This window comes from Rhizopus microsporus (genome assembly GCF_002708625.1).
Source record: "Rhizopus microsporus ATCC 52813 unplaced genomic scaffold scaffold_22, whole genome shotgun sequence".
Classification (NCBI taxonomy): Eukaryota; Fungi; Mucoromycota; class Mucoromycetes; order Mucorales; family Rhizopodaceae; genus Rhizopus; species Rhizopus microsporus.
This window is the reverse complement of record NW_019671937.1, coordinates 4,644-24,815: the sequence shown is the minus strand read 5'-3', so window position 1 is coordinate 24,815 and position 20,172 is coordinate 4,644. Positions and strand designations below refer to the sequence as shown.

The 20,172-nt window shown below is 39.1% G+C and overlaps 8 protein-coding genes across 8 annotated transcripts; 6 read left to right on the top strand and 2 right to left on the bottom strand.

Moving 5' to 3' along the window:
• Positions 1 to 73: 73 nt before the first annotated feature.
• Positions 74 to 1,516, top strand: RHIMIDRAFT_241367 (cytochrome P450; the record flags this gene model as incomplete). The annotated part of the gene is made up of 4 exons (XM_023609570.1): positions 74 to 143; positions 198 to 357; positions 405 to 524; positions 574 to 1,516. 4 exons carry the CDS (start codon positions 74 to 76, stop codon positions 1,514 to 1,516), a joined length of 1,293 nt encoding a protein of 430 aa, XP_023462315.1.
• A 1,576-nt stretch (positions 1,517 to 3,092) lies between these two features.
• Positions 3,093 to 3,913, top strand: RHIMIDRAFT_71060 (Adaptor protein complex sigma subunit). Its single transcript, XM_023615588.1, has 4 exons — positions 3,093 to 3,209; positions 3,266 to 3,418; positions 3,468 to 3,641; positions 3,689 to 3,913. The coding sequence occupies exons 1-4, from the start codon at positions 3,207 to 3,209 to the stop codon at positions 3,788 to 3,790; spliced, it is 432 nt and encodes a 143-aa protein (XP_023462314.1). The 5' UTR covers positions 3,093 to 3,206; the 3' UTR covers positions 3,791 to 3,913.
• A 34-nt stretch (positions 3,914 to 3,947) lies between these two features.
• On the top strand, positions 3,948 to 6,594 carry RHIMIDRAFT_247541 (ADC synthase; the record flags this gene model as incomplete). Its single annotated transcript, XM_023610419.1, has 6 exons — positions 3,948 to 4,060; positions 4,111 to 4,192; positions 4,271 to 4,363; positions 4,413 to 4,548; positions 4,602 to 4,891; positions 4,939 to 6,594. The coding sequence occupies 6 exons, from the start codon at positions 3,948 to 3,950 to the stop codon at positions 6,592 to 6,594; spliced, it is 2,370 nt and encodes a 789-aa protein (XP_023462313.1).
• An 80-nt stretch (positions 6,595 to 6,674) lies between these two features.
• On the bottom strand, positions 6,675 to 7,328 carry RHIMIDRAFT_247540 (uncharacterized protein; the record flags this gene model as incomplete). Its single annotated transcript, XM_023610418.1, has 1 exon — positions 6,675 to 7,328. One exon carries the CDS (start codon positions 7,326 to 7,328, stop codon positions 6,675 to 6,677), a length of 654 nt encoding a protein of 217 aa, XP_023462312.1.
• Positions 7,329 to 7,347: 19 nt separating this feature from the next.
• On the top strand, positions 7,348 to 8,196 carry RHIMIDRAFT_268012 (DUF1742-domain-containing protein). The gene has a single exon (XM_023612045.1). It carries the CDS (start codon positions 7,494 to 7,496, stop codon positions 8,043 to 8,045), a length of 552 nt encoding a protein of 183 aa, XP_023462311.1. The 5' UTR covers positions 7,348 to 7,493; the 3' UTR covers positions 8,046 to 8,196.
• Positions 8,197 to 9,519: 1,323 nt separating this feature from the next.
• Positions 9,520 to 11,940, top strand: RHIMIDRAFT_268011 (Skb1 methyltransferase). The gene is made up of 6 exons (XM_023612044.1): positions 9,520 to 9,782; positions 9,835 to 10,574; positions 10,624 to 10,676; positions 10,727 to 10,849; positions 10,898 to 11,073; positions 11,147 to 11,940. Exons 1-6 carry the CDS (start codon positions 9,554 to 9,556, stop codon positions 11,707 to 11,709), a joined length of 1,884 nt encoding a protein of 627 aa, XP_023462310.1. The 5' UTR covers positions 9,520 to 9,553; the 3' UTR covers positions 11,710 to 11,940.
• Positions 11,894 to 14,003, bottom strand: RHIMIDRAFT_241362 (uncharacterized protein; the record flags this gene model as incomplete). Its single annotated transcript, XM_023609569.1, has 4 exons — positions 11,894 to 12,817; positions 13,009 to 13,584; positions 13,636 to 13,780; positions 13,834 to 14,003. 4 exons carry the CDS (start codon positions 14,001 to 14,003, stop codon positions 11,894 to 11,896), a joined length of 1,815 nt encoding a protein of 604 aa, XP_023462309.1.
• A 250-nt stretch (positions 14,004 to 14,253) lies between these two features.
• RHIMIDRAFT_315916 (uncharacterized protein) lies at positions 14,254 to 20,009 on the top strand. Its single transcript, XM_023615031.1, has 11 exons — positions 14,254 to 14,579; positions 14,630 to 14,890; positions 14,939 to 15,008; positions 15,054 to 15,187; positions 15,245 to 15,645; positions 15,698 to 17,046; positions 17,113 to 17,338; positions 17,391 to 17,760; positions 17,821 to 19,464; positions 19,514 to 19,717; positions 19,767 to 20,009. Exons 1-11 carry the CDS (start codon positions 14,268 to 14,270, stop codon positions 19,902 to 19,904), a joined length of 5,109 nt encoding a protein of 1,702 aa, XP_023462308.1. The 5' UTR covers positions 14,254 to 14,267; the 3' UTR covers positions 19,905 to 20,009.
• The last annotated feature ends 163 nt before the right edge of the window (positions 20,010 to 20,172 follow it).

The window sequence follows — 20,172 nt, the reverse complement described above, 5'->3', positions numbered from 1 at the left end:
TCAGATACACCTAGCAGGTAAATAAATAATAGAAAAAAAAAAAAAAAACTCATACCTTTAAAAAAAAAGCACTATGTCAGCACTTGGTATTCCCAGACATATTGCCACACTTGATCCACGCAATGTAGAACACGTTTTAAAAAGTAAAATTCCAAAAAAATATATGTAGAAAAACATGTCCTTACTCGAAACAATAGACAATTTTGAAAATTATATCAAAGGCCCTGAGTTTCATGGTGCAATGAACGATTTGTTTGGAAATGGTATTTTTAATGCAAATGGTGAACACTGGAAGTATCAGCGAAAGACAGCAAGTCACATATTCAATGTCAAGAACTTTAGGGATCATTTTACAGAGTAATATTAGATACGTAAAGACGCATTCGGGGACTAATAGAAAATAGTGTCTTTATAAAAGAAATTGATTACATGTCAAAACACATTTGGGATAAAGCAGCTGATTCAGGCACAGTAGTTGATTTTCATGATGTGATGTTTAAGTTTACATTGGATTCATTTATTCTGTAAGCACACAAAGCACATAAAGCAACTATTATTCATACAATTCATTAGCATCGGATTTGGTGTACAATTGAACGCGCTTGGATCAGCAGAAAGGGTCCCCTTTGCAGTCGCATTTGACGAAGCACAAAAGTCAACTTTCCAACGATTTGTGAATCCCATCTGGCCAATCACGGAACGAATTATGCGAGTAACAATGCCATGGAAAAAGACAATGAAGGACCATTTGGCTGTCGTCGATTCATTTGCTCGTAATGTGATTGAGCAGCGTCGAGAACAGATGGCACGTGGCGAGGTCTACAAGGACCTTCTGTCTCGTTTCATGGCGGCCAAGAACGCAGAAGGAGAAGCTTTGAACACGGACGAACTGAGAGATATTGTATTGAATTTTGTGATCGCCGGACGTGACACGACCGCACAGGCTCTTTCATGGACCTTTTATATGCTTCTGACGCATCCACGGGTGGAAGCCAAGCTGATGGAAGAGATTGAATGTGTGTCCGAAACAGATGACGCATCGACACTGTACGAGACGATCAAGGGCATGACCTATGCTCATGCTGTCTTTTACGAAGTCTTACGACTTTACCCTTCTGTGCCTCTGAACCAAAAGTATGCGCTCGATGACGACGTCTGGCCTGATGGCACACAAATACGTAAAGGTGACTATATTCTCTGGTGCCCCTATGCTCAAGGTCGATGCGAGAAGGTGTGGGGAGTGGATGCCAAGGAGTTCAAGCCGGAGAGGTGGATTGAAGAGGGTGAGCTCAAGCGACAGAATCAAGGTCAATGGCCAGCGTTCCATGCAGGTCCGCGTGTCTGTCTAGGTCAGAATCTGGCGACACTCGAAGCACTGGTGGCTATTGTGTTCTTGCTCAAGAGGTACAAGTTCACTCTTGTGCCTAATCAGGAGGTCACTTATCAGGTCTCCTTGACTTTACCTATGCTTCAAGGAATGAAGGTGATGGTTCAAAAACGTGGTGAATCAAGCTAAATTAAGAATAAATGTATTATTTTAATAAACTTTTTGGCATGTTACAACAGACACATTAAATATAAGCTTGGAAGGAAAAACTCTAAATACCCAAAACCATATTCATGGCTCGTTCTCTACACAGAGAGAAAGCACGACATAAATATAGATTGTACTATCATTCCTTTTCTCTTTACTTTATTCCGAATAAAGATATGTTTCTACTGCATCTTCGCTTGGCAGCAATGACTCATAAAGATTTGCCCTTTCATTCTTGCATTCCATAATCTTTCTTCAAGCATGACTCTATACCTTCGCTTCATGGATATCTTTAATATCTATCGTTCGCTTATCAAGGTTTTCTTTGTTGTGATATCATTAAGAGAGTGGTTTATCTGTACGTTGACATTATTTATCATCTTTTGGATATCATGTATATCTCCAGCAATAGTTTGGTTATATCTCTTTCTATTATGCTGTTTTGTTGTTTGATAGCTTCATAGAGAGCATTTTCATCATCCATGACCCTTTTTCTTTTGTCTGTTGCTGCTAGGTCCTGCCTTTGTTATTGTTGCTGTAGAAGAACCAGAGCTAGTAACTTGAAGATGTACAATGTCATAGCTGGTGATGACTAATCTATAATCAAACTTTGTGTCCCGGCTTTTATACAATTGCTTTATCTTGTTCAAATCAAAGATAGTATTAAATAGGCAGTCCTTATTGTCTTTTTGCTGTTGCTAATTTGTTGATGTAGTTGCTGGCCTAATTTTCTGCAATAATAAGCCCTTCTTCAATATGAGCTGAGGGATACTTAGGATTAGATTTATTTCATCTTGCTGTGCTTCCTTGGGTATTGTTTGATTTATTTTCTCCACTATAATAAAACTGGGAAACACTACATGCATGAAAAAATTCACGAAAAAGCGGCTAATTCTACTGGCACTACCTTAATCTGTGATGTAGTCTAACAAAGCTTTTCAGTTCGTAGCATCAAGCTAAATATGAATTTATAAAGTTGCTATATTGAAATTGTTTCTTTTCAAGAAGAAAGAGATAAAATGCTATTGCTGTATTTTAACTTTTTTATGTTGTCAGTTTAATCAATAAAGAACCAAGATCAACTCAAGTATATTTTACATTTATGAATATTCCCTCAGGATAGCCTTAGATTAGGTAGAGACTTTGGTAGTGTAAAGCTGTGAAATGATGTCATATGTAGCGCTTAGAAAAAGAATCCGTATGATTAGCCACTCTGTCGTGAATTTTTTCGTGCATGTAGTGTTTCCCATAAAGTAAGAGTATATCAGCATTGACCCGCCTTTGCTAAAATCCTAATAGTGTTACCTCTGTAAATAATCATAAGTTTTATGATGATAGAGATGTCTAGTAAGACATCAGATGCTATCTTTTGTCCTTTTCTTAAAGTATTTAATACACTTTCATTATCATCTTTGAGGGTGACCTGAAGCGATGTGGTGACCATTTTTATACATTTTGCTTATTGTTGCTCGGTGTTTACTTTCTTCTTTTGTGTTTAAAGCTTTTGATCGACGGAAAACTGATCATACATTCTTTTCTTATTTTCTACCCGTTTGGAAGGATGTCGGACTTTGTATGTCCTTTTTGAAGGGGAAAATGAGCATTAAATTCTTCTTTTTTCGTTTCAGCAGTAAGGCCAAGTTTTGCCCTCATTTCACAAATAAAATACCATATGGTAATAATCATTATTCATTTCTTCTTTTTCTGGTTTTACTTACAAGTGTAGTTTAGCTACGTTTTATTCTAGTACAAAATCGACAAGGAAAGACGAGATTAGCCAAATGGTATGTTCCTTATGAAGATGAAGAGAAAATGAAGCTGAAAGGAGAAGTTCACAGATTGGTTGCACCCAGAGATCAAAAGCACCAGAGTAACTTTGTCGAGGTAATGAATAGATAACATCTATTTGAACCTGTATTCACCTTTTTTTCAGTATCGTAATTATAAAATTGTGTACAGAAGATATGCTGGACTCTTCTTTTGCATATGTGTTGATGCGAATGATAATGAATTAGCATATTTGGAAGCAATTCATTTCTTTGTCGAAGTGTTGGATGCGTTCTTTGGTAATGTCTGTGAATTGGATTTAGTGTTTAATTTTTACAAGGTAAAACACAGCCATCCAATCATGTCAATTATATTAACAGTCCTTAGGTTTATGCTATATTGGATGAAGTATTCCTGGCAGGAGAAATAGAAGAGACGAGTAAGAACATAGTATTGACAAGACTAGATCATCTGGATAAATTAGAGTAAGAATAAAAAAAAAAGAAATCTACATTCTACTAAAATGGAAATGATCTTTTAATTTTCTGTGGATTCTATCTTTTCGTCTTTTGATTGGTTGAGCTCAAAATCTTTTTTTATTGTTGCATCTTTTTGATTTTTTTTTTTTTTTTTTCTTTAAAGCAAAATGGTTTTAAAGACACTTATTATTGATAATTATGATTCCTACACATTTAATCTATTACAACTATTTGATCGTCCTGAAGATGTTGTCGTCATCAGAAATGATCAATTCGGTTGGTAAGTGACCATGTCAACAATGAAAAGGGGGTGATATTAAGCTTAAATAGGGATCAATTTGTAAAAGATGTACTACCTTACTTTGACAATGTCATCATCTCACCCGGCCCTGGAAGACCGGAAAGATCATCTGTAAGTTGGATGGACCACATAATGCTCTATAACTGACACCTTTAAAAGGATTTTGGCATCTGTACACAGTTATTACAGGCACAGCTAGACCCATCACAATCCGATTATCATCGACCCATATTTGGCATATGCTTAGGACACCAGGGGATAGGATATCTACTAGGCGGAGAGGTAGAATCCCATGGATGATACGATACATGTATATTAATATGAATGTTAGATAACATATGCACCACGAATTATGCATGGTCGAATGTCACAAATTCATATCAATTATTCAGATCATGATATACTCGCTCACTGCCAATCACCATTTTGGGCTGTTAGATACCATTCTCTTGTTGTTGACAAAGACAGTAACTATTTATGGCGATATTATATACAACGTGTTTATTAATATCATCCACAGCTTTACCCGACGATTTGATTCTTACTGGATACTGTTTTGAGAATGAAGCTGATACGGAAGCACTACAGAATGCAGCGTACATTGCCGACCAACCTTCATCTACGACAAAGCACCATCACTTCCTATCGCATGTCAACGATCAAAGAACAAATCAGATGACTGTCATGGCCTTTCGACATAAACGGCTGCCCTTGTGGGGTGTTCAATTTCATCCTGAATCAGTATCGACTGAACATGGACATCAAATGATGCGCAACTTTCAGAACGAGACGAAACTTTGGATGCAAAAGGTAAGACGTTTTAAAGCAAGACGATATACTAATATTATTTGGAGTAGATGAATATATCCAGACGACCGTTCAATCCTCAAGTGTTATCTTATTCAGCCGCACGACCCAAGATAGAGATACCAAAAATAACCGAAAAATTCCATGCACTTGTCAAGACGGCACCCTGCTGGATTGATCCCGAGCTGATTGTGGAGAAAATAGGGGAAAACGAAGCAATGTGCTGGCTAGACAGCAGCCGTAAGTCATCACCGTATTCTCGGTTATCGATCGTGTCGATGCGCCCTGCATTTACCCTTTCCTACTCGACCCTACATCATCAATTGACGATTACAGAAGAACAAGAGCATGTGGAGACGATACAAGGCACCTTTTTTGACACTTTATCTGATCTTTTGTCTCGCACGAGCATTACTGATGTGCGCCATGTCGATGGTTCACCGATACCGAACGTAGCCTTCCAAGGCGGCCTTGTAGGTTATTTTGGGTACGAGATGAAACGGGAAAGCATGGAAGGATACAAGGTACCAGAGGAACAACAGTGCAGATGTGACAGACTTGAGCACAATAACGGGTGCTGTTTATGCGTGAGAGAACCCGACGCAGCATTTCAATTCACCGACAAATTCTTTGTATTTGATCATACCAAGGAAGAAGTCCACATCTGGTGTCTTGTGCGGGAAACAGGACAGGATACACTCCTCTCACGTGCTGGGTTTCACGATGACAACGATGCGACCCGTTGGCTGAACGATCAAAGAAATCAACTGGTAAAGATTCAGAACAAGATCAACATCCTGCCTGTAGCCACACCGCCCCTGTCACCGACGATCTACTGCAACACAATGAGCCCTGACACGGACCACAACCGATACCTCAGTGCGATCGATCAATGCGTGCAGTCGATCAAGGAAGGTGATGCCTATGAGATCTGTATGACGACGCGGTTCCGACTGGACCTTCCTCATGTGTCTACGCGGCTGTACACACAGTATCTGCGCAAGAACAACCCGGCGCCCTTCTCGGCCCTGATGCGATTCCCTCAACTGACCCTGATGTCGTCCAGTCCGGAGCGATTTTTCAAGCTGGATGTCGACAAGGTGGCAGAGATGAAGCCGATCAAGGGCACGATCAGTCGAGCGCTCGACTGTGTCTGTACCAAACACTGCTCTGACGAGCAATGTGAATCGAAACGACGACTCAAGGACGAAGAGCAGAAACAGAAGCTGTGGCAGGACGTCAAGGAACGAGCCGAGAGTTTGATGATTGTCGATTTGATCCGTAACGATCTCGCTCAGGTGTGCAAGCCAAGCACGGTCTGTGTGCCCAAACTGATGCATGTCGAAACGTTTGAAAAGGTGCATCATCTCGTCTCGACCATCCGTGGTCGGCTCTACCCAGAGGTCAATGGCGTCAAGGCCCTTCAGACCTGTTTCCCACCTGGGTCGATGACGGGTGCGCCCAAGTTACGTGCAGTGCAGCTGTTGGATCAGTTAGAGGATCATCGGCCCCGAGGAGTCTATTCGGGCTGTCTCGGTTACTTTTCGTTGAATGGAGCTGCCGATTTTAATGTGGTCATACGAACAGCTGTGATTGTGGATCGACATCTTTCCGTGGGTGGCGGAGGTGCGATCACGTTCTTGTCGGATCCTGAAGAGGAATGGAAAGAGGTTTTGTTAAAGACAAAAAGTGTGGCCCCAAGGTAAAAAAAAAATATAAAGGAGGGGGAATCAATGACTGATTATTTTATTGTATATAGTGTAAAAGAGTTTCTTGATGAACTTTGTTAGTAATAATAATCATAATAATACGCATCATAAACAGGTTCTTGCATTCGCTTTGAATTTTTTCGTTTTAGTCTTGTATATTCTTCATCTGATACCTGGCTCATTGATTTTCTTCTTCGTGGTCTTCGTGGTACGTAATAGTAATCTAAGGGAGAGTTATCATATTCTATGGGAGCATAATAATAATAATTAAGAGGCACCCTGGGCTGCGGCGGAGGGAGCATGTACTCTGGATAATTCTGTCGATAGATCATATCAGGCGAACTACGTGTACTGCTTCTTCTTATCGGTGTACTACTTGATGGTCTCGGCTTATTCTTTTCTTCCAATGATAGCGATTGGAGCATTCGATCGGCCATTTCGTAGAGTCTAGAAGCCATCTCTTTGATATCTTCTGGATTCCTTGTATCCATCTTCTTTTGACAGACACATTCGCCTTGTAGACTATTGGATCGTTGCATGGGCGTTTCCTCCCTGAACGACCGTTTTTTCTCCAGGGCAGGTATAGGTCTTTGTGGTTTAGGTTCTCTAATGGTGACATGGATGTTTGAGTTTGTCCTGGGTTGTTTCTGTAAAGGAGAGGTAGTCGTAAGATGGATGTCAGCATATCCTAATTTATCCTGTAGCTTTTTAGTTTCGCTATCTTCTGTCATGTTTTATAAAAAGAAAAGAAAGAAAAAGAAAGAAAGAGAGAGAATGGGTCACTTCTCATCTCTTGGTGATCACAAGACTACCCACTTTAGAAAAGTCCGTGCTCTTCCTTTTTATTGTCCTTCTGTTCAACTTGACCACATGATTTATTTTTTTTTTTGATTTTGATGCAAAACCTGTATATAGCCCGACTAATTACGAATGAGAGACCTTGTTTTGTATGTAACAAATTCTCCAATGTTGTCTTGACTTTAGCAGACAATAGCAACACAGATTGGTTTCCAGTATGTAAAAGTCACCTGGGTGATGTCAACTTTTGTACAAAACTGGGTGGTTCTTCCAAGCCTACCTCGCCTCAACTAAAGGCTGCAAAAAGGGAAAAGTTGGAAGCACGAAAGCCAGAGAGTGATAGTGTGAGTGATTTAGTGTCGACATTAGGGTCTGCTTGGAAATCATGGAGGTCTTCCAAAGATACAGATAAAGGAGAAGAAAAGAAAGAAGACAAGAAAGAAGACAAGAAAGAAGAGGAAGGGTCAGAAGTAGAAAAGAAGGAGGAAAAGATAGAACAACAACAGCCAGTACGATTCATTTTGCAAAAGGATTACTTTTATCTGCGTCAGCGTGAATATACAAAAAGGATTCAAAAGAAAGAAGCAGAGGAGCGATTAAAGAAGTTGCAGTTTCCAGAAGTACCTAAAAAAGATCCACTTAAGAAATAATATGCGTACACTTTATTCACAAACTGTAAATAAATAAGAGCCCACCAGTAAACAATAACCAAGATCATTTTACGTAATTTTATGCTTACACTCTATTCACAAATAATAATAAAAGAGACAACAAATAATCACAAAAGTCCATCAGAAGCAAAAGAATGAATAAAGAAATGACTAGTAAATCAGTTATTTACATTGATATTAAATACTTACATTATAAAGAAGAGAGTTTATAAGAGAAAAAGAGAGAAGCAAGAAAAGTGAGTAGCCTTGTAAAGAGATTATGAATATCTTGCACGAAGTGCATTAAATAAGGCTGACGATAACCAGTCCGGAGAAAGAAGGGGAAAAAAAGAAGTAAGCAAAGAGAAACCAAGAGAGAGAGCAAGAAAGAGAGCGGATGGGACCAAAGTTTGGCAAGAACCAAACTATCCCCCCCAACTAGCACCGGTACTGTTTTCGATTTTATGATCTATAATATTACGCGTCAGTTTCTTGCAAGAGTAAAGAATAAAACATACTTTAGGACTAGTTGGGGAATAGCTGGTCTTTTTGGTCCAAAGAAGGAAGGAAAAGAAAAAGAAGTCAAGATCAGACTATTTGCAAACTCGTTAACAACTTTTTCAGCTACGTGTTATTCATAAGTGTTGACGACATCATACAAGTCTCAGAAATATCAAGCTCATTTTATGTATAATTATATGCTTTCAAGTTGGAAACAATAAGAAAAAGTTTGTAATGAAAATTGTTAAGTGTAATCGTTATCATCGATTTTTAATTATATATGGATAATTTCTTTATTTCTGTATGTAAAACTACGTCTGCAATTTCTATTACTGCAAATGTCGCAATAGCTGCCATATGTGAAGCTGTGCTTATTCTATTGCGGCAGAATAATAATAGCATGGCAACTTGTCTGATTCACATGACTATTTACCTTTCAAACAAATAAAAGAATACAAGCAGTATAAGCCCTTTTGTTCTTGCTATGCACGTACATCAACATCAAACAAATGAAGGTATCAGGGTCTATGAAGCCAAACAGCCAAGACCAATTTTGTCACTTACTTAACAATGAGGATTCAAGTATATTGACTGATATTAATAATCTGAAGTGCGAAGATTTAAAACATATATTATAGAATTTCTTACCTTGCATTATTCATTATATTGTTTAAGATAGGTTCAGGTTGATCAGCCATTTGTTCTTCGAACCTTTGAAGACGGCGAATGATTTCATCTTGACTTTTACTATTGTCTACATTCGTTAAGATAGGTTCTCTGCCATACTCATCTACAACGTCTCCATATACATCTCCTTGGTAAAAAGGAAGTTCATGTAAGAAATTTATATTTTCGAAACTATGCAAAAAGCCAAATCTGAAGTGTGCAATTTTTTCTGAGAGTGTGCAAATAATATATTTTATGCTCATTGTTTGGTTTGATTTCCCGCTCTTTTTTTATTCCCTCAAAGTATAAAAAAAAAAAGTCTTTTTTATTCAACTTTGATCATGTCGCGTTCTTGCAATATTGGCTTATTAGCAACTGAAGAAGTTACAGATATAAGTAGATTTATTGAGTTTGCAGACACAACCACACATGACTTTGTTGTTGCTCCAATCACCAAACCCTCATTTCGACGTGTATTGAATCAAGATAGGACACTGAGCCAAGAAGAGCATGAGGCATGGAAAGATCAACCCGTGTTTGATCGTCAAGATTTACTTTTGAATTCTCCAGGCAAGTAATCATATATATACACGCTACACGATTATTTATACAACTATTGTAGAGTGGTCTGGTAAGGTCTTAGGCCTCTTTTCAGACTGGATTGACCTTGATTCACCTAGTGACGACATTCGAACATGTTCAGAAATTGCCTTTAAACAAGAAGCCGATTGGGCCACACATATTGGCTTAACGGGCACTATCTTTCCTACACTTGGTGAACAAGTACACAGCACGGCTCGTGTACTCAATACGGTATCGAGAACCATGACACCTCAGCTATGCGTCCGGGTATTGTTGACCGAAAAGAACAAGGAAGAAAATGTAGGATGGAAACGATGGAACCGATTGCGTCTGCTGACAGGCCACAACACCAGAATAGGCGTAGCGCTCGAAGTGACAGCCGAGTTACCTTCTTCAGAAGCACTTCTCAACATGTGGTTAGCAGAACCTGTCCGAGCCTTGATCGTTCCTGCACATGTCTTTGTGCCCAACCAAAAGGGATTCCCTGTCTTGTCAAAGCGACATCAGAACTTTATCAAGATGATGATGGACAAGATGAGACCAGATATCATTGTCACGGTGCCCAAGGACCCTATTCATCCTGCAGCCTCGCCTGCTTCCTATAACCAATACATGCATTATTTGAACAGAAACTTACCGGAACCAAATGAAGTAGAAAAGTTTGCGTCTGGGTATTTTGATTATCTTCAGATCCCTTTGCAGCCATTAGCTGATAACCTCGAAAATCATACGTATGAGACTTTTGAAAGGGATCCTATCAAGTATCAACAATATGAAAGAGTAATGTATAAAGGGAGATCAAACATTTTTTTAACAGCTTTATCCATAGGCTGTCTATCAAGCATTGTTAGAACGTGTTGAGTATCAATCGGATGTTGTTACGTAAGATATGATCTAGTCTTTTTCATAAAAAAGATATTAATATATTGTAGAACTATTATGGTTGTGGGCGCTGGAAGAGGGCCTTTAGTCAATTGCTGTCTCCGCGCTGCAGAAAAGTCATTACGCAAAATTCACCTTATTGCGCTTGAAAAGAACCCGAATGCTTATGTGACGTAAAATACGCATACACCTTGTTTTTACTTTTATTAATGATCTGATAGGTTACAAAACATGAAGGCACAAGTATGGGGAGATAAAGTTGATTTGGTATTTGCAGATATGAGAACATGGAATCCAGAAACAAAGTGTGATATATTGGTGAGTGAACTGTTGGGTTCTTTTGGTGATAATGAGTTGTCACCTGAATGCTTGGATGGAGCTCAAAAGTTTCTCAAAGGTAAAAAAAAAAAAAAAAAAAAAAAAAAAAAAAAAAAAGAGTTTGTAGGCTAACGCTTCTATTTTTTTTTCAGAGGGTGGTATTTCTATTCCTTCTTCATACACAACATCTATTGCACCCTTAGCATCTACGCGGATACGTAACAGCGTTGCTGCCTACAATGATCTCAAAAACTTTGAGACTCCCTATGTTGTCATGTTCCAGCAGGCGTATAGATTAGCTGAGCCGGAGGATTTATGGACCTTTTATCATCCTAATAAGAACATACCAACCGTGCCTATAAACAACTTACACAACAAACGAGACAGCTACGCTCAATTTGTTGTCGACCACGATGCGGTGATGCATGGACTGGCCGGTTACTTTGACTGTGTACTCTACAAGGATGTAACAATCTCGATTCACCCCGAAACGCATTCGCCTGGCATGTTTAGCTGGTTCCCCATCTTTTTTCCTGTGGCTCAGCCTGTCGAGATCACCAAGGACTCGATTGTAACAGTTCATTTCTGGAGATTGACAGACAGTGAAAAAGTTTGGTACGAATGGTCAGTGGTTGTTCAAGATAAAGATAAACAGGAAATATATGTATCACCTATTCATAATCCGGGAGGAAGATCGTACTATGTATCTTTATAGAGAAAAATATGTTACAGATATAGCTTGCAAAAAATATAAAGAATTAAAAATAAAAGTGCACATGCATAAGTAAAATTTACAGTATTTGCAAGAGGCCTTGTCGTCACCTTGTTGGGTACAAATCTAGGTCTATATTCTAAAGGAATCCAAGCGTCCAGCTAGAAAGAAGAAAAATTAGTGCAGCTTAAAAAAGTTGAGCAGCACATACCATTTCATTCAACTGTTTATCCCAGTAAAGAGTCCAGCGCACGAGCGTGACATTTTCGTGTGATCGAACAACGGTATGCTTACGAGGGCCCACGGCTGGAATGTTATGCGGCGAGCAGACAAGTTTACCTTGCTTCAGTAACTCCTTTTCTTCTGCGGTCAGATACCCTCCATTCTGTTTTCCAGCAAACGTCAATTGGGTGAACCCTGTTCTCTTTTCCGGTATGGCCGATGTCGTCTTCAACGGAGCAAACAGGGCACTGTTGATATTGAACAGAGTCGACAAGACACGATACGCTTCTTGCATAGGCTCAAGGTGTCTATTTGACAACCTTGTAGGCCACTTACTGGCAGCCACATGTATGTTGATATTATGATATAAATTGGAAACAGCGGCTATTAAGCTAGGCGATCGTCGCTCCTGTTGTTCCTCCGTATCATATAGATGCTCTGACCTCCACTGTGATGTCTTTCCCTCGATCTGCGTCAATCGCTCACTCGCCGCCTTTATCTTTTCCTTCACCTTGACCGCAGCCGATGTATGGCCATAGGCGATCTTTGCGATCTCCTGATCCCATTCGATAAAGGCATGTCCAGCATGATCAAGCGCCTTTTCGACAAGAGCCAAGAACCCGATCAGATCTCGAGCGGTATAAAAGACGTTGATGAATCGGTAAAGGATACGAAGCTGGCCAGCAACTGACATGGTTAACGAATCGGTATATGAAAATGTAGATATCCTTTTGAGCAAGATATCTACCGCAGAAAAGTAGTAAGGCACATTATCAAGTATGAACGGTGCCCAGTCTGTCTGTGTGGGTAAGAAGCTTTCCTTTTCGATACTTCGAAATGGTGTGCCTAGTTTCCAAGGTGCAGCCCATTGACACCAGAGCTCGATAATCTAAAGTTAATATGATTAAACATAATGAAGAGAGAAAAAAAAAGACTTGCCTGAATGTAATCGTCTGTCTTGTCCCAGTTGAGGGCAAGCCTAGATGTCAGCATGTACAATTCGTCGCGTGTAGCCTTGTATGTGTATGTATATACATTGTCTTGGGTATTATTTACAGATCGTCGTAGATCATGCCTTACAATGTAATTGATAAAATGAGAAATGTAATACATGAGAGTGGGGCTCAGTCTGTTATTATTGGTTATCCATGGCATACGTATCCAGAGCTCAGTCAGTGCGTCTATAAAAAAGGGCCCAACAATGGCCGGAAACGCCCGGTCGTTGATGGGGATCAGACGTGAGAGATAGTTGTCAAGGACGTCGGTGTATATGCTTGACGTTATGCTGCGACCAGGTTTAGTGAGTTGTGGTGGGCTACTACTGTCCAAAAAGGAGATGGTTGATGTATTTGGCGCGGTTTTATTCATCGGCGATCGAAGAGGTGTGCTTGTGAATGTAGACATGGGCGATTGTGCTGTTGCTGTTGACCAAGTGGGCAGGATGGCAAAGTTATATAGGTATAACTGTAATATATTTAATTGGATCTTTCTCTCTGAGCTGATACCAGACGGTAAGAGAGAAGACTGTTTAGTAGCTGATGTATGAAAATCTATGATTGAGCCAGAAGGTGACGATGGCATGATGACATTGCAGTGTTTGTACACTTGAGGTAATAGATGAATAGCACCTGTTGATAAGATCTTTCGAACCTCAGACTATATATATATAGTTAGACAATAGCCCTTGGTGTATAGCGAGTTTTTTACAGGTAAACTTTCATTAGATAGGTCATAATAGTAATCGGACGATTGACTGATCCTGAGTAAAGATTGGAAAAAAGGACCTTGAATCGACAACAAGTTTTTAAGAGCTTCATCTTGATGAGGTTCTAGTTGTGTTTGCATGAATCCTCTAGAGAGAGAAAGTGGGTTAAAGCATCTTTTTAGGAAACGATGGCGTGTTACCTTTTTGTTGGAGATCCAAACAATAAGTCCAGTAAAGTAGGAAAGAATGTATAGAAGGATCGAACGTGTTGAGTGCTTAATGAAGCACAAATGTGAGTCTCACAATAGTTGGATATATAGTCACAAATAGCCTTAATGTCGCGATCTTTAATAGCTTTGGCGTGTTCCATATGAGAATAATTGTATGTGAAAAAAAGACAAAGAATATCTTATTGTCCCCCTTTATATATATTCAACCTTGTGTGACTTTGGGCATTCCTTTTACTTTTAGCGTGTGGCTCTCTCCCTTTCTCTTTCTAAAGTATATGACTGTAAAGACTAGAAAAGAATAACACATGTATACTTAAAGATACGCGGTAGAGTTATTTGCATATAAACTTGTAATGAATCGAAACATTCGTTTTTTTAGTGTTTTTCATTGTTAAAAGAGAAAAATGCTGTGTCTGAACTTAAAAGGGAAAAATCCAGTGTTTTGGCCTGTCAAAATTTTAACTCTTTTTTTTTTCACTATGAGTGGGTTACAGCTAGAAGACTATTACAAGACACCAAAAGAAGTCTCAGATGCCTTAAAAGTGAAAGATCTCGCTTCACTCACCAAAGGGTTATCAAAGCTTAGATCTCAGTTATCATTTGCAGTCAAAGATCGTGTTGATCCAACTGAAAAACATACCCGTCCTCTTGTTGAATATGCTCAGTCATGTACAGATAGTCATGAGATCAATAGTTTATGGGATTATCAAGCATCGGTAACAAAAAAACAAGATATAAAACAATCCATACTCACATAATAATGTAGTCAAACATTCAAGATCTCGAATGTATGCTACCAGATATTGTTGGATTATTTATAAAACTATGTACAACACCTGTCATTCGCTCATTTGGGCTGCAGATTATAGAAACCATTCTTTCAAGACAAATGAAATATATTTATCGAGGCATATCTTCTATGCGTATTCCACATTGTCAATCTACCTTTCGTCTATTAACTGCAATGGCTTCATTCAATCCATCAACCACCAGAGAATTATTTATTACTTTTAATTTTCAAGCAGAGGTAACGTATCTATACACAGAGTGTGTGTGATAACTAACTTTATATCAGGGATTTTTACGTGCCTCGAGATATAGACAGAATAGAAAGAATAACAATAACCCTCAAAAGTATCTTTATGGTAATTAAGATTTATACTTTTTAGAACAATAATAACACTTGATAGACTTGCGAACAAACTATATATATTTCGTACTCGCCTTTATACAACACGGGGATGCAGAAATAAAGAAACAAGTCTTGAGTGTAAAGGGTCTCGTGAGTGCCTTGTTTACACAAATGTATGAAGATGCTTATCCTGTATGTTTATATAAACTATTAAATCGATTATATATAGTTAACATCTTTCTATAATAGCTAATTGAACTCATCCTCAATACTACCTATGAACACATTATCCTAGATCCAGCCGTTCCACGAAGCACCAAGGCCTTCTTTTTCTCTTCTTATATACTTGAAAAGATTGCAAAACTTTATACTCGAAATGAGCCTGAACCTATCAACTCTGAAGAAACGGCTACTCCGGCAGACATAGTGCATCACTTTTTAATTTCATCTTGCAGTGTACCTGATGTAGGCGTTTGTTTTCGTGATACAGCTTGGTATCCAGCCATAGTCTCCACAGAAGATGATAAGCCATCTCGCATCCACAACCGTGTGCTTGCAAAGTTCATCTTGACATTGAAGCCTGCGGATGATTTACGACAACAGGAATTACTGCTAAAGATACTAAATACATGCCCTGAGTTAGTTCAAGAGTAAGTATATTATGATATTCAAAAAGGACATATTAAAAAAAATACTTTTTAGATACTGGAAAAATACATCGCTTACATTTGAACCACGAATTTCAAGTAAATGGCTGGGAAATGCAACTGTTTTGCAAAAAGTAATATCGTTAGACGTACCTTCACTGTCGTATGGAACCACCGGAATGTATGCAGCAGATCCTCCTACAGCCGATACCATCTTGGACAATATTTTACCAAACGCGTTCGGACGTGCCACTTCTAGTAAGGGTCTGCAACATGCCAGTCCACTTGTGCGATATACAACGATGGTTGTCCTGTCTGCATCATTTCAAAAGTACAACAAGGTCAAACAAGCTTTTCAAAAGGTGATACACGACTTGGAAAGACTGGAAGACGGATCAAGATCATCCGAAGCCTGGTCAAAATGTTTACAACGTGTTCATGAAGGATTACGACGACGCACACCAGAGATCCAGACTGTCATAAACCTGTACAAGCAGACGTTTAGTCAAAAAAATGAAGGCATGGATAAAGCAGAACAGGAGAGTCAAAGAGAGTTTCTTTATGAAACCGCACTTCGAGTGATAAGATACTATCAAGAGTTTTTACCAGAAACAATTATGGAAGCAAATATAGATGTAAGCAACTTTATACCTGAAGACATATTATCGGTCAAACCAGGCCTTTTGATGCAACTGCTCCATCTCTTTTTAAGCATGTCCACCTTCAATTGGACCAGCCGATCGTCTGGATCGTCATCTACGCATCTCACCACTTTGCTCACGCTCTACCTTCAGACGCCCTATCAACATATTCGTGAACTTACTGGTAACCTCATCTACCAGACATTATCCGAATCATTCATGTTTGCGCATGACCCAGAAGAAGTGCAACTATGGCTAAATGCACTCCCTCAAAACCACTCGGATCAAGTGGCCATGTCGACATGTCAATCAGATGTCTTGCAATATCTTGACAATTGCATCCATCGTTTCAGCAAAACTCAGTATAAATACACGGACCAGCTTGTATCACTTGTTGATTCAATCCACAAAGAGCAACCTGCCTATTTACCTTCTGAGTACAAGCATCCTTTCAGTCCGCTCTTGCTCACTCTGTGTGAAAACTTGAAGTTTATAAAGACAGACAAGACACATGCTGTCTTTTATCTCACCAACTTGATCTTGCACCTCTTTACAAAACAGACCGTTCCTTATTACTTGCAACGTGTCGTGCTGGAAATCACTTTAGATGGCAGTAGTAACAATATGGATCCTACAAAAATTGATGTTTGGGGCATTCATCAGATGATGCATAATCTTAAAACATGTCTTGGTATAGAAGCAGCTGCTTCTAAACAGATAAAAAGTAGTAGTAATAATGATTCATTTAGATCATTGATAACTGGTAAGTCCAAAAAAAAACAGACCCTTGGTTTGCATGTCACTTTTAGCTCATGATACTTTTATAAAGAAGAAAATGTCCTGCAGATACCTGTTGCCAAAAAGGCCTTTACTGATGCCCTGGAGCAGCTTCCTGTTTGTGCTTTAGATGGCTGTTTGGAAGATGCAGCTAGGTTTTGTTATGAATCGTTGAACTGGAGACGGTTTGAACCGTTGGTAGAGTACCTATGTATTAGACACCCCTTGGCAGGCAGCTTCTTTCACTATTCGGTATTTCACAATGATCAAATAGATGAGTAAGTTAAACGTGTTTTAGTTTGTACAAGATGGACTAACAATTTGAAATAGTAAATACGCTATCGCACTGTTAAAACAAATCCCTTTCACCTATAACCTATATAATACGGTCGTCTTGAAGGAGTATAGCAACAGCTTAGCTTTGAATGTTTCAGAATATGCTATCCATACTCTCAAGGTCTCTCAGATTCCAAATGCGATCACATTTATATTCTTGCAACTTTTAATTGCCGTTGATGCTAAAGACTATGACGCTTTGCGATATCTTTTCAATCTATTGCAACATATAATCAAGCGTACAGAATCAATAGAAGATTACCATGTACAAACCCAACTTCAGCAGTCTATCTTTAAGCACCCTCTACTTGACTCTCTTCGTTCTGAACTTGTGACGACCCTTAGTTCTGACGATACTAGTGATGTAAGTTTATTCTACCTATCACCGTATGTGTGTATTTCTCACAAATATACCTTTTGACAGCTTGTACGTCTCGCAGTAGCATTTATCGATATGTTTGCACATGGCAAGCATAATGCTCACATGATTCTTGCTAGCCTTATCAAGGTGGATATGAAAGCAAATGACGATAAAAGAGAGTTACTGATTGCACTTGTACGGTACATCTATACTGATTCTTATAATCAAGACGTCATGTCCAGCCAAGCATTATACATGATTGCAGATATGTGGAAATCAGAGAAGCAAGTTCAATTGACTACCGAGATGTTATCGTTACTCGAAGCCATATCTGCCAAACAACAAGATGACCCTGCTCTGATTGAACTCTTGGCCGTGTTTTGCAAGCCTATAGTACAACATATTCTTGAAGGCAAGGAATGCTCTATTCCTATGATACTGTTACAATCTGCCTGTGTGTCTGCTGCTCTCGATGTCTCTGGTCTTATTGAAAGACGATTGGATACACTCGTGCTTACAAATAGCGTTGTCGATTTGATCATGATAGCAGACAGTATGCTTTTGGAGGACAGACGAACAGAGTTCAGCATGCAAGTGATAGAGTACATCATTCGACGTCTTGCCAATGGCATGTCAACATGGGAAGGAGGGGGCTTTTTTGATAAACTAACCAAGTTTGTGAAGGCTTCTCCCATCGAATGGTCTCGCATTCATTTAGAAACCGTTCGAGATTTTATCTTGATTACATTGATGGACAATATCTCAGATGCTTGTGCCATTCGCTTTGTAGAGACGGTTGTCGGTTTGGTGTATGGTGATTGGACTAAACTTGAACCATTAGAGACATATCTACGTCGCATCTTGGACCATCACGACTATTCAAAGTTGACCGATCCTAATTTGGCATACCTCGCCACACGACAGATTCCTGAAAATGATGAGCAACGAAGAGCTCTTATTCAGCTGATACATACACTCAATAGAATTCAGCCAGACGTATTGGCCAAAAATCATGGTTTGCTGGACACTCTGTTGACCAGTTACGGCGCGACTACATCATTTACAGATAAGCTTCTATTGGACATATTGATGACGTGCGAGCGCCACAGTCGATCCAGCTTATTGACGAAATTGACCATGTGGGGCCCTGGTACAGACAAGATACGTCAAGCGCATATGCAAGCAGGCACATTATTGCGCACAAATGCAGTATCCTCTGATACACTCGGTTTAATTGATCCAACGATCATGAAGTATACCTTCACACACTTTTCAGACGCCACAAGGAATGATTGTCCTCCGTTCCCAGTGATCTATGATCCTTACTTCTTTTTACCACTCTTTGCCAACATCATTTCATCTGGTATTGCCGATTGTCGCAAGTTGATTGACTGTAATGGGATTGGTCTCATTCTAGTGGGTATGTCGTCCACAGATGACAGCATTCGTCAAGTATGCTATCAAATGATGGATCAGTTTTATATATTGCTGGATCATGCCAGGTTCAAGGAACAAGGAGAAGTCATCTTTGTCTTGGACTTGCTTCGACATTCTATCACGGATAGATCACAAACGAACGTTCCTAGGGTTCCACTGTGTATATCGGTATGTGTTGCTCATACACTATCGATCCTGCTTCATCCTGGTCATCTCATGTTTTCTCATATTTCCAAATGGATATTACAACGACCCACACTCGACTTTGATGTAAGTTGTATGTAGAGATAGGTGATCATGTTTGTTAACGTCTTTATAGTATGTTCCCTTGTTTTCATCGCTCTTTATGTCATCATCGGCAAACCATAAAAAGGAGCGTCTATGGCTGCTGCGTATGCTATCATCGTCTCTTGGAACATTTGAAGATTACAAGATATTTTCTAGACAAAGAATATTTGATGTGATTGCCTCATTTTATAATTCAGCATGTGCAGATGAGAGTAGTAAAAAGGCGATTATTGAGGTGAGTTTTTATTGCCTATTCGCATCCAAAGATACTAATATATGCATAGATACTGGAACAGGCGATCAAGATACCGGGTGTTGCAGCAAGTTTGTTGACGCATAAAGGTTTACTTGCATGGATGTATCAAACAAAGATATTTGGAAATCCAATGTTGCCACATGTGACAATAAAAACATTGCTGTAAGATAGTTTTTACCAACATTATTTATACTTTATTTGCATGTAAATATGTTTGTTTTATATGAACGATATTAAAAGAATGAGGAAACAGATGGGCTCAGTCCTTTGTTTAGAGCCCATTCAAGTTAAATAAGTATCCACCCTACATTCCGTTGAATTCAAGAGATATTCAGTGTGACACAGGGATATTTTCTCCACGCCAAGCATATCATAGTTACCCCATATACCAACCACATCAGGTTAAAACAAGGTTTACACACAGAAATAAGCAA

Bases quoted from the DNA above. Each gene is read 5' to 3' on its own strand.
- RHIMIDRAFT_71060 (XM_023615588.1), top strand. The intron at 3,419-3,467 runs GTAATGAATAGA...CCTTTTTTTCAG, and splicing joins ACCAGAGTAACTTTGTCGAG to TATCGTAATTATAAAATTGT. The intron at 3,642-3,688 runs GTAAAACACAGC...AACAGTCCTTAG, and splicing joins TAGTGTTTAATTTTTACAAG to GTTTATGCTATATTGGATGA.
- RHIMIDRAFT_268012 (XM_023612045.1), top strand. From the start codon at position 7,494: ATGCAAAACCTGTATATAGCCCGACTAATTACGAATGAGAGACCTTGT.
- RHIMIDRAFT_268011 (XM_023612044.1), top strand. From the start codon at position 9,554: ATGTCGCGTTCTTGCAATATTGGCTTATTAGCAACTGAAGAAGTTACA. The intron at 9,783-9,834 runs GCAAGTAATCAT...CAACTATTGTAG, and splicing joins TTTACTTTTGAATTCTCCAG to AGTGGTCTGGTAAGGTCTTA. The intron at 10,677-10,726 runs GTAAGATATGAT...AATATATTGTAG, and splicing joins TATCAATCGGATGTTGTTAC to AACTATTATGGTTGTGGGCG.
- RHIMIDRAFT_315916 (XM_023615031.1), top strand. From the start codon at position 14,268: ATGCTGTGTCTGAACTTAAAAGGGAAAAATCCAGTGTTTTGGCCTGTC. The intron at 14,580-14,629 runs GTAACAAAAAAA...ATAATAATGTAG, and splicing joins TATGGGATTATCAAGCATCG to TCAAACATTCAAGATCTCGA. The intron at 17,761-17,820 runs GTAAGTTTATTC...ACCTTTTGACAG, and splicing joins GTTCTGACGATACTAGTGAT to CTTGTACGTCTCGCAGTAGC.